The sequence below is a fragment of the Trachymyrmex septentrionalis genome, unplaced genomic scaffold (genome assembly GCF_001594115.1).
Source record: "Trachymyrmex septentrionalis isolate Tsep2-gDNA-1 unplaced genomic scaffold, Tsep1.0 scaffold87, whole genome shotgun sequence".
In the NCBI taxonomy this organism is placed as follows: domain Eukaryota; kingdom Metazoa; phylum Arthropoda; class Insecta; order Hymenoptera; family Formicidae; genus Trachymyrmex; species Trachymyrmex septentrionalis.
The window spans coordinates 335518-348956 of NW_017306059.1; the positions used below are offsets into that span (position 1 = coordinate 335518).

Here is a 13439-nt window from a genome sequence, read left to right on the forward strand (position 1 = left end):
GAAAGAAAAAACTACCAAGACATTGATATCTTATTCTATATAATTAAAAAAGGGAACTAGAGTATAATTAATTGTGAAAAAACGAATCTCTTTATTAGAAACAGACTAAGTACGCTTTACTAATTATATTGTTTATTCTACTCAATTATCGAAAAATGGATCAAAAATCTAGTTATGAAGTTAGTGTAGTAATGTGTCTATGTAATTTTAATAAATACAATACTTTTAAAAAAGAGAGAAATGCAAAATTTGTATTTATGATGGCTGCAAAATTTTTGTATATTTTAACAGTTCCGCTAAATTTAGATCGAGTATTACAACGATAAAAGAAAGGCATAATTATTTTAGTAAAATTCGTTACTTTTTGATTCGTTAATAAGGCCATTTTTTCATCAGAATTAATTATAATATAATTATAACTATGTAATTATTTACTTTCATTTAATTAAATGTTATTAATATGATACACTTGTTTTCAAAAGAAAATAATTACTATAAGAATAATAAAAATGTAATGTAACAATGTAATAATTATAATTGTCATATTACCTTGACTGAAAGAAAATGAACTAATTGCAACAATGAGTAACTGATCAACCCTTTTCTTATCCTATACACATGATTTAGTGTAATTATAGTTTTTTTTTAACGAATACGTGATTACTACTACGTATCTTTAATTACAGTGTAATATAATTTTCTAAGTTGTAGTGTTAATTATTATAATTATTTTAATAATTCTTTTTATTAAAAGTACTAGATTTTAGATATTTCTCGATTTACACAAACGTCGATAACATTAACCCAAAAATGTAATTCATCTAGAAATTAAATAACAATGTCAGCGAAAATAAAAGGTATTCAGCGAAGGAAATAAATTGCTTAGCGGTATTTTCGCAGGATTAACAAAACATTGTAAACGTCACTCGCACTACTTTACAGAAATAATCGCAGAATAACGCATCGCTGTCACACGCGATCGGAACGTGATGTATTAAATACCCGTGTTTGTTCATCCGCGGTGCGTTGTATTTTTTTTTTTTACGAGTCCGGGCAACTCTCGGGCCATTTTTCACCCGTCGATCGACCCTTGGAAATCGCGACTCCATCTGTATCGGACCGGTCAGCATTATTTCCGTGTCGGGCCACAATGGACCACTTTTCTCCCGGTATCGTTCCGCCATGTCCGATTTCGCCTCTCGCTCGCGGTTTTTTTTTCTGTCAATTATCCATCCTTTCTCTCTATTTCTTTCTCCCGTCTCCGACCACTGCCGGCCGCTACCTGACGATAGACAGGATGTACCGCTCCGAGTACCCCGGGCGCGAATCGCATTCCGTGACGCGTGTTGTCCCTTGGAGACAATGGGCCTGCGGGAGCACTCATGCGCCCCGATATTCACGAAACTTTCGAGCGGAAGTGCTTCGTCAACTCAACAGACAGCGAAAACATGATATTTAATCGTTCTAGAAATATTGCTAAATTTTGGAAAAAATTTTATAATGAAATACATACATATATATATTTTTTAAATATATGTGTAAACACAGAAACAGTTTTACTGAAATATTAAAAAATTTATCTATATCGAAAAAAATCAGGTGATATCGGACATTTTAGGTTTTTTCGAAATTTCATTTTCTTGAATGGCAAAATTAAGTGTAATATACTATGTGATACAAACATTACTCTTATACTAGAATGTCTTTTCAATCATATTTTTCTAAAAATGAAAATCAAAATTTTTACATATCATGTATTTTTTTAAATGTCATTTTGTTTTTTTTTTGTTTTTGTAAATTGAAAGATGAAATTGACAAAAATGATGATTTGACAAAAATATTTTTAAAAATATGTTTTCTGATAAGTTCCACTGTTGTTTGTTCATTTAATGTTACCTCCTGTCCTATTTTAATAGCTTTTAATCTATCAGCAATATTTTTCTATATTTTTCATAACAGAATATTTTTTACTCACCTCTCTTATTGTCATTTCCTTAATTCTTGTTTTCACAACTACTTTCATACTCTCTTCCTTCTATTTGTCTCGTATTTTTTTTTCGTGTTTATCAGAAACTCATTAACTATATTTATACGGGTTCCGATATCTCTTACATGACGTACAAAAAATTAACGTATGGAACAATCAGCCTTAAAACAAGAAAGACTTCAATTAAAGAAAGACTTACAATTTAAAGAATAATAGATACTGTTTACATTGATGAATTAAAAATGAAATTCGACTTACATTATTGATATAACTAGTTGATGAAGTTAATTTCGTGCCGATATAAACAACAATAAAATGTATAATAACATAAACAACGCTGCCCTTATTCTTAATATGGAAAGGTTTCGATTCTCTTGTGAAGGTAGATTTGTCAGTGACTTGACAAATTGAAATGCTACCATATGCATTTAAAATTTTAAACAATCCGACACCTGTCGCTGTTCATGCCAGTCGATTTTCCTCTACAAATCGAAAAACAATTTTATTGGACCATTAAAATAATTATTTAGGACGCACAAACGCATGATGATAACGCTGTAAAAAAATTTGGATATTCTAGCAACAAGTTCTACATAATTTTTTTATATCTATCTATCAAGCTATGTCGTGTCTAATATTTTTAAAATTTTGTTTCATTAAATGGAATAATTTAATGGAACATGTACAGCAAATCTTATAGAAACAGTTCAATCTTGACAATTTAACTTAGTAATTTAATGGCCAAGATTAACTCGGACATCACCACCATATGGTTTTTCTCGCATTTTATATGTTATTAGTTTATATTCGTATCATTATGTAATTTTGTTAATATATTTTTTTTGTACTGAAGAGGACCTTGATCATATACGTTTAATATTCACTTTGAAATTTGAATAAATGGTATAAAAATACACATTTATATTTAATAACCAGTGTTGGCTCAAATTGGCATTTGATTTATTATTTTTTAGAATTTTCTTTAGAGCCTATTGATTTTATTGTTTCTACATAATTATTTTGGTAATACAACAAAATTATTTTCAAATCTGTATCTAGCTAAATTTTCAGATACTTTAGCAGAAACTGTTCTTTCCGTATATATAAATTTATATTTAAAAAAACCATCGCTCAAACAGTGTAATTATCGAAGTATATTATAAATATTTTTTTCGATGAAAAATGATTCTTATTAGCAAATGTATGTAGAACTTGTGCACGCGCACACACACACACACACACACACACACACACACGACGCATATTTTATGAGTACTTGCTCTTCTCCCAGAGCTGATGCGCGCTCGTGAAAAGATTCAATTCCAGATATATCCGTTCCAGTAATACCGCGCTCGTGCGATGTCGCGCGATTGAAATATTCAGTGGCAATGCATTAGCGTTTCCGGAGCCATGAAAAAGCTACGGCGCCGCTAGGCCGCGGGATCTCGCGCGGTTTCCGAAGGCTTCCGCATAATTTCCCAGCGACGAGCGAAGACGACGACGCGAAGAGCAATGGGGCGCGAGACCGATAAATTTTACGGAGAGGCAAGAATGGAGGAAACGTTAACGGGCGCGCGTGGATGTCGACACAGGTCCGCGCGATGTTAGGTATCCCCTTCTGATAAACTCACTCGACTAGGATATTTCTCTCGTAAAGTGTGCGTAAACGCTCTAAAGAAGAGATATACGAAAGACGAGCATAGTCGATGCGAGGGGAAGAAACATCGGGAATGCGTAAACGGAAGTTTGATTTATAGAATCATAATACACTATCGCGATACATTGTCGCGTTTTGCACGAACAAGGGCTTTTAAGGGGATCCTGAAATTTAAGGGGATCTGTGTTTTACCGATTATTTTTCTTTTATATATAAATTAAAAAATCCTTTTTCACAATTAAAGTGTAAACAATAATGTCATTCAAATCGATCGATTTCATGCCAAAAACGAAAAAAGTTGAAAAATTACAGTTTTTCATCGGCTTCTGGCGTTAACTCGTTTTATATTTGTTTTATATAAAAGTTTTGTACTTTATACGTATAAAATAATCTTGGTTTGAATTGTAGATATTACATGAATAAGGTTGAGTTCTTAAAATTATTAGATATCTAATATGAAAGATTAGTTATAAAATTTGTATGTATGTGTGCGTGAGATATTGATGTAATAATGTATAATGATGTATCAGTGACACATAAATTGTATGTAGATCCTACTGAATCGCTAAAATAGATGAGTTATTATTCTAAATTCATTCTACCCCTTAAGATCTATTTTTTTATTTCTGTACTAGATTACAATTCTCTTCCTCGCTTTCGTTAAATATCAAATATATATCTATCTCATTTTAAGTTCAAAAAGTGTACACTACTACTTCAGATACAGAAAACAGACCTTTAGTTTCCCTTTGTTGTGTAGACTCCACATTTTACTCGCCAGTTTAATGACGAGACCGGAATCTATCGGTGTCCGCGTAACTACGTTTCACACCGGATTTTAAAACAGGTACGATATAACGTTTCAGTGGCATTTTCGATGAAAGAGACCCTTTTTACCGTGTAATGTAATTGAAAGTTTCATCCACCGGAAGCGAACGAATTCTCGCCAGCTCATCCACTCTACTGGATGGACCATGATTATACTTGTAGCATCGCAGCCGCGGATGAATTGAACATCATTCGCGACACAAGGGACAATACCTTTTATTCTCTCTTTTCCCCTCGTCCTTTAGTGCATCCTGTCGAGAAGTTTCTCTCGACTAATGAAATTTCTCTCGGGAGGAAGGATGCGTTCCCTTTGGTCGAGCGATAAACGCCTTTCGACGTTGCTTGGAGTCAATCAGATTGCAGTCTCCTCCAATGGGGAAAGAGCACGGTCGGATATTGAATGGAAGAAAGTTTTGGAACAAGTTGAAAGGGAAATTGAAGCGTCGAAACACGAGCGGAACAAAGGATTGGATGATTTTCTAAACGTGCGATAACATCGTTCTTATTGCAGATAGAAAAATGTCTTCACAGAAAGAACTATTTTGCTGGACGATCTAAAAATTTTACTAGATACAAATTTGAAAATAATTTTATTAGATCATTAAACTATAAATTGTGTGGAACTCGAATTAGTTGCTGGAAAGTTAAAACTTTTTATGGCATTGCTTATATGATTGCTTGAAATTTCTACGCAACTATTTTGATGGTCCAACAAAATTATTTTCAGATTTGTATCTAGCTAAATTTTTAGATCCTTCAGTAAAATTATTCTTTCCGTGTTGTTAGAACAATCAAATTGAATAAAATAAAACAAGAGATTTGTAGAATATTAAAAAAAATGGATTATCTTATTTCTGTATTCGTTGAAAATGAGAAAACTATAGAGTTTAACTTACATGAATAAAAGTGAGGAACTATTTTATTGCAAACCTGTAGAGCGTTAAAACTCGCGTAAGTGCGCAAGTCCCCGATAAAACTAAATGATATCCCCGTTGGAAAAAAAAGCGGAAGCCATTCTCTTTCGAGCCGGACGCGAAACGTTTTTATTTTCACTTCGTTTTGTGATCGAGCGAAGTTCCACGTTCTCGGTCATGTACGGCACGAAAGCCGATATCGGTCGAGAAACTTTACAGGAAGAGGGAAAGACAAGAACAGGGCAAAGTCGATGAGAAAGGAGCAGAGAGCGAGAGAGAGAGAGAGAGAGAGAGAGAGAGAGAGAGAGAATCGAGAGAAGGATTATTGGAATATACATATATATATATATATTGGAAAATAGATTTTCCTGCGGCCTGAGATTGCGGTCACGAAATTCAGGAAGCGGAAGAGATGAGGAGAAAAAAGAGGCGTCTCACGAACCGCAAAACGAGAGATCATGGCGTTTATCGTAGAGAATGCATTTCGCATTTGCGTAGCGCAACCTTGCCAAGGCTATGCTTCGCGTAATTCGAGGCGAAGAATGCAGGAATCCGCGCAGTATATGTAATTTCTTACGATAGGAAAGAGTTAAATTACTCGTTTCTCTCTCTCTCCTTCGTCTCTCTCGCAACCACCTGCATTCACGGAGATGCAGCGCAGGATGCTCGTGGCTGCTGCGGAAAAAATTGCAGGCTGGCTAAGGAATTAATTGCGATTGCGGGCATTTAATAGTATAACAGCACGGCAGCTTAATGGTAATCGCTCGCACGAATGTTTGTTGCTGAATTAATATTCGCGTGATGCCTGCGTAGAAAATTTATGAGATTCCAAGTGGCGATCCCGAGTGGAAAACGGCATCGCGCGGGCTTCAATAAATAATGTGATATAGTTATGCATGAAGGGAAATGTGTATATCTCGCAGGAATGCGGGAGAACAATTACAATATTTTAAATTTGTAGAATTTAGAGCTGTTATGTGTCATTTTGTATTATTTTGTTATAATACAAACATTAACGTAAAATGCGAATTTTTAACTCTTTTAGTATCTATTATATCCGGTTTTCTTTTTTCAATGCTTTTTTACTGCTTATAAATAATTTGTTATTAATAAAGATATATACATTTGCTTGTTACCGTTATGTTCTTTTATGTCTCATATTTCGATTGAAAAAAAATTCTGTACAATTATATATTACAAATATAATATTTGTTCTTAAAAAATTATAAACAATCAAATTAGGTTGAGTATGCTATACCTTAGTTATTTCCATACAATGAAAAAAATTTACTAAATCTTAATACCTATTTCTTTGAATAGTACTAACTAAACATTTACTTTCAATAAATAAATATTTAATGAAAATAAGAAATAATAAAAATTAATGGTTCCTTCATAAAATAAATATATGTTTGCATTTAGTAAATATTTACTTAGAATTAATTCAAAGAAATATTTTTTAAGATTTGGTATTTTTTTCGGTATAGTGTAGCATCAAAGAATTAATATTAAGAATATAAATACGATTGAAATAAGATGTTTGTTCACGATAATGGAACATTATACGTTACACTAAAATTAACGGGATTATATGTCTTTTTCCAGCTCATGTGGATAACGAGGTGTACTTAGGAAGAGCGTTGGAGAGACTCGGCGACGCCGCGCTAAAGGAACAAGAACCGGACATAGGCGCGGCGTTTCTCAAATTCGCGGTGGTCACGAAAGAATTGAGTGCCCTCATGAAAACCCTGGTACGTGCAAAACCCTACAAGCGAAATTTGTGTCAACATATGCGGATCACGGAATATTCCGTGCTTTTATTCCTGATGATTCTTCGTGACGCACGGAATATTCCGGTTCTTGTCGCTTTTAACCACGTATTTTACGTGACGGTGAATAAATTCTCGGTAATTAATAAGAATAAATTAAAAAAGGACTTTGCTAAAAGCGTTGAAAGCATAACGTAGTTAAGTAATCGCATTGTGGGCGTGATAAAAATATGAAAAACTTTTAAGCGGCACGTTACACCGTTAAATCTGTAGTTTCAAACTTAATCTAATTTTAACTCCATTGTTTTAATATAAAATAACGATATATTAAGTAAGAGCGATAGCGACTTACATTAGATTAAATTTGACACTGTAGATTTAATAGCGTTTAAAAAGTATCGATATGGATTTAACCTAACGCTATCTATAATTCTCATTGTGTTGATGTTAATATTAACACCTACATGATCAGAATGTTCTGATTGAAAATTGATGAATTGGAAGACTCTGATTACATCGATCACAATTCTGATTGTATTATCTAGAATTTTATTAGATTCAATCAGAAAATTCGGATTTGTCCATTTTCCACCAGAAGCAAAATTCTAATTAATCCAATCAGCATTTTTCTGGATTTAACATTATGTTTTAAATTCACACCATGATATTAACACCAACACAGTGAGAATTATATGAACACCGCACGGTGTTAAATTCACACCGATATTTTTTAGAGTGTAACAGTGTGAAAAAAAAATTCGTCAAAATTACAAACATGCACTATTGGTACCTTCACCCGACGTGTCTCAACTTTTACAATTTATGGACGTGGATATATTAAAACGGTGCCCGTAAACGCGTCCTCGATGCGCCATGCACGCGTTATTGGAAAAATCTCTTCACGGTCCATCGTCACTGATGGCAACGACCTACACGTAGCCTGGCGTAGTACGCTCATCCCGTACGTTAACGTACGCGCAAGAATAGAATTTCTAAACCAGAAACGATCAATATAAAACGCATGTGTACCGGCATGCGCAACGAAATAAAATTTCGCGCTCACGGATTGTGGAAACTGTCGATTGCACGAGACTTTCGCGAGTTAGTGGCTGATGGTACGCTCGAGGAAGAGCTGCAGATCGTCGACCGCGTTTTCTCATCCGAGGACATACGGCATTCGCAGCACTCGTCCCGTCAGAAAAGCGAATTGTTCCTCTAGAACAATTTTCCGTCGTCGGGATGACACTTTTGAACCGCGATTGAATAGCGTAACGCGTATCGGATATCTGGGTCACGATGGATGATGAATACAAGATGAATGTAAATTTATGTGATGGACTCCCTACTTTTTACGCTTATAATCTTCGCTTAACACCCAAGTAACTTTCAACTATCAAACATTTGAATTTTTATCTCACGATTTTGAATTTGTTCAACCCCGATAGAAATTTCATGCATTTTTTTTTAGCAGTTACTTTAACTCTCTTTAGTAATTTACAATTAAAAGTAAAATTACTTAGAATCCAAATTAAGATGTAACGTTTTGCCTGCTGTTTTGCACAGCACTATTATGCACTAATTCTATAACAGAGTCTGGCCACGAAATGACAAACTTTTGATTGGCTCGTTGTTTTTGTCATCTTCAGTAAATTAGAATAAGATAATAGATAGCATATAATGAGATAGCATATAAAAAAAGAGACAATATATATATCTTTCTTTCTCACTCTTGTTTGATAAAATTATTCGTGACCATAATAGGCCATTTTATACCTCTATTGCGCATAAAAGATGCACAAAATTCATTTACTGAATAAAATTAGGATAATAAGACTATTCATTATTTTAACTAATACAAATCTATTAATACTACACAATAACTGAACAGACATATCTTTCTTAGAAAAATTGCTTTATATATAGTCACTGAATAAAAATCTTATTAAATTTTTGTCCATTTTCTACGTAAAATTGTTACAACTAATAAAAATATAATAATACTAGATAGTAATTAGATGAATGTTTAACAAATTTGCACATATTTCTATCAGGGAATTGTTATCTTGTGATTAGCAATTAATTAGCCTGAATCGCTTTGAGTATTCGAAGAACGTTTTCAAATGTTATTTAAGAACCTTTTTGAACAATATTTGAAACAGTTTGAATCTTTATATGATTAAATTGTTTGAAAACTTTCAGAGGAAAACTCGAACTTATCGCTATTTGCAATATGCATCTCGATTTACATCAAGATTGCATTGCAGAGCACGCACAAGTATCATTGCGAAATAAATCATGTAGAAACCATTTCACGCCTTGCGAATTACCGTGCTATTACTGTTATTATGTGCATACATCATATATAAGCAAGATCAACTCTCTCTTGTATTTATTTTTTATTTAGATATGTTTATTATTTTTTATTTAAATATAGTAAACTCATTGCACCTAAATATTTTGACTTTTTCTTTTCTAACAAAAAAATAGATTTTATTATTTTTCATTTAGATATAGCGAATTCATTACGAATATGTTGACTCGCTCTTTTTTAACTAAAAATAAATTCAATTATCATGCAAGAAATATTACTACTACATATTTTTCATTCGCACTGCTCAGTCCATTATGTCATCACTTCGTAAAAGATATTAAAAGTCTCCTCGTCTATGCTCGTATGTTTTCACTTTTCTGACATTTAATTGCACGTCTATTACTATATGTTTGCTGATTGTGCTCTGCGAAGAAAATCCTCTGTGCTTACTCGTAATATTTTACCGTAGTCGCTTCTCTCGTCTTTCTCTTCTTCAGACTTGAGGTTGCTCGTCACTCCGTCAAATTAAGAAACTTAATATATACTATATATATAGCGTATCCACGTTAACCGGATATCTTCGCGTAGAAAAATCCGGAAAATATGTTGAGATGAAATTCCATGTAATGAAATAATATTGCATAGCAACATAATAAGTTTATACCGCTTCTGATTATCTTTTTTAAATCGAATCAGTGAAGATTTCCCTGGAAAGAGAAACATAGATTTCACTGAGGATGAGTATTTCACTTATTTTCAATGCGAACACTCACTGTGCTCTTTCATCTTACGTTTCACTGTGACAAGTGGAAGTAAAATTTCACTGTAAAATCAGTCACACATGTCTGATGCGAGATTCAGCTTTTAAAGCTTTCTATATTTTTGGTTGTGTGCTGTTTCTTGAAAGAGAATTCTGCGAAATAAAATTCATATTCAACTATTCAGTTTTAGTATCACATGTTACTTTCTTACACTTAAGTTCGTTATTTAGAGCAACTATAGATTTTCAGCAATATAATATTACTGATTGAAACTGATCCATCATCAACTGATTTCTTTCAGTGAGATTCATCGAATGCAATGCTATACTTATAACTACTTTTTATCGTTCTTCGTAATATACTGGTTCCATTTAAAAGAGTACATTTATGATGTACACAAAGAGCTCGGTCTACAATACGTATCAATTAGATCGTATTAATAATCAATACATATCAATGATCGTATTAATGATTCATTGAATTCTAAGGAATTGATATCATGGAAGAAGAAGCGCAAATAAATGTGGATGCCCGTGCAAAGTATCCTCCCAGTGGCAATAAATCGACCAAAAGTAAGAGAGGTGGAAAAGGATATAATCATTCGGGCGTGGATTTTAGTTGCGGATTCAAACTGGTTTTGTCTATGTTCCGACAGTTTCCTAAGCTCGCGCTATACGATTAGCGGCATAAATCGGGTCGTCTCACGGCTGTGGGATAATTACGTTTACTGAAGCGTGCACGGACGTTGCGAGCCACGAGAGCGAGCGGTAAGGAGACTCTTCTAGATTCTATCACGCACGAACGACCCCGCGAATTTATATTTGTCGAGAACTTTTAAATGCGCACACTCGCCGTGATTACGATTTTAACGTGACTCTCGATGTAATAGGGATGGAGAGACCGAATTCCGGCGTTTAAACACGACTTTTATTTTTTTTTTTTACCATCGGTTTTTGACCATTTCTCTGATCCGAACCATTACTCCGATCCTTTACTATGACGTCACACATACAATTTAGTTAAAATGTATATCTGCATCTAATATTGGCTCCGATTCAAATTGCGCGATGCACTCCGGCAAAAGCCGGAAGCAATATCCGACTTTCCTAGAGAAACCTACTCGATCGTATCCAAATCGAACTCGAAATTAACATATCCTATCGATTAACTATAATTGGGATAATTTTGAAGCATGGAATTTATCGTCATCTTAATATTAAAAGTTTATATAGGAATAACTTAAATTACTCAAAAATTTTTTATAGGAAAAGGCAAAATGATATTTACAAACTGCAATTATTTACTATTCTGAATAGCATAAGAGTGGCAAAACATTGATTAAAGATTGGCATGCATTGGAGATATATTCGGTATTCAATATTACATCAATAAATTGTGCCACTAGAAACGTTAAATATCTACGAACATTATTCTAATATCGTCCTCCTATTTTTTTAAGAACGAAAATTAAAAAACAAATATGTTTTTTTTATTTGTCTGACATTTAATTTACAACAAATAATTACATAATTAAACATTAATCGATGATTTTGCAATATAAATCTTTGATAAAGAAAATCAGATAATGATTTATTAGGAACAATTACACTAGAAAAAAAATTTAGCTAAACTTTTAACAGCAACCAAATACCTACTTTATTTATTGTATAACAACAAGAGTTGCTTCTGCTAAATAGTTTTATTAAAGATACTAAATTCTTGCCTGTAGTAAAATTAATTAAATGAGATTTTGTTATCATATTGTGAACAATTTTATCTAATAAATAAAGTGCAGTTTGTGTCATTTCCATTCACGAGTCTTGCTTTTCTTGTGAGGAAGTGTCGTTTTTACGAGTCGGTTGCACTCGCAAGCTTATTATGCGGCACGTTTGAGCGCTTTCCAACCGAGTCGCTTTCCACGAGAGTCGTGAAGCAGTCGAGGGATCGCCCTCGAGAAAACCAGGCTCCGAGGAGGAAGCAGCGATTCTATTCAGGGCGAGCGAGGCGACGGTCTAAGCAAAGTGCTGACGCGAATCGACGGTGATTCACTATTTACCGGTCGGATTGAGCCAGGCGGTGGTCGATCCCGACTACGGGATCCCGAAGGCTCGCATTTTTCATCGCCATTTTCCATTCGAGTCCTGTCAGACCGGTTATTGCGATAAATAGATAAAATATTACACTTTGGTCAATCTGAAATAACTCGTGCTGCTCCGCGGAGATAACGAAAGCTAATATTTTCACGTCTGCGTCTAATAGATACCGAGACATGTACGCAATCAGTATTTTTATCATAATGTTGGCCGTTGTTGAATCAGTGATGCTGTGCGCCACAACAAAATTAATATTCTGATTATTAACGTAAAGAGAGACACACAATTCACATTATATATATAGTATTTAAATACTTATTATTAAATAAATATTTTTTTTTTAATTTTTATATGTTCTAATTAAGATTTTAATTTAATCTATCTGGGATAACATCTCTTTCTTCGAGGTGTTTTTCTTCGTTCCACTTTATGTATCTTTTAAATTTTTTATGAATTAGAAAGCTAGTTAATCTTAATGTGATATTTAATTGATTAAGAAACATTATGTATTAACTATTGATCTTGCTATTCCAGATGCAGAACATCAACAACATTGTGATGTTTCCGTTGGATTCGGTGCTGAAGGGTGATCTGAGGGGCGTGAAGGGGGACCTAAAGAGGCCCTTCGAGAAAGCCTGGAAGGACTATGAGGCTAAATACGCGAAAATTGAAAAGGAAAAGAAGCAGCATGCGAAGGAGGCCGGTTTGATTCGTACGGAGGTCACACCCGCCGAAATTGCAGACGAAATGGAAAAGGAGAGACGATTGTTTCAGTTGCAAATGTGCGAGGTGGGTGATGCGGATCCGAGCTACGCGAGTATATAAACGATGTAAAGTAACATTACGCCAACATTGAAAAGTATAGATGTTATCAATGCATGTTATTGATGCGCGGCACCGATATCCGGTCCTTTAGATACTGTCGTGCGACAGCTGAAAAATGTATACCTACTTTCTAACTCGAAAACTTCATTTACATTTTACATTCCAGCCTCTTTTCGACTTTTCGTGATTTACATTTTGTATACAATTGATACAAGGTGTCTGAAACTATTCTATCTTGAAGATCATTCAATTAACATGACAAAAATTTAACATAAATTATATATATATATATAT

At 33.9% G+C, this 13439-nt stretch overlaps 1 protein-coding gene across 3 annotated transcripts in view; it reads left to right on the forward strand.

Annotated features, from left to right (window-relative positions):
* The window catches only part of LOC108755438 (arf-GAP with SH3 domain, ANK repeat and PH domain-containing protein 1), a 55392-nt gene that overhangs the window by 33483 nt on the left and 8470 nt on the right, over positions 1-13439 (forward strand). For all 3 annotated transcript variants that reach the window (XM_018498435.1, XM_018498437.1, XM_018498436.1), the window contains exons 3-4: positions 6992-7137; positions 12855-13109. In XM_018498435.1, the coding sequence (XP_018353937.1) occupies positions 6992-7137; positions 12855-13109 (401 nt within the window). The remainder of the gene's footprint in view (positions 1-6991; positions 7138-12854; positions 13110-13439) is intronic.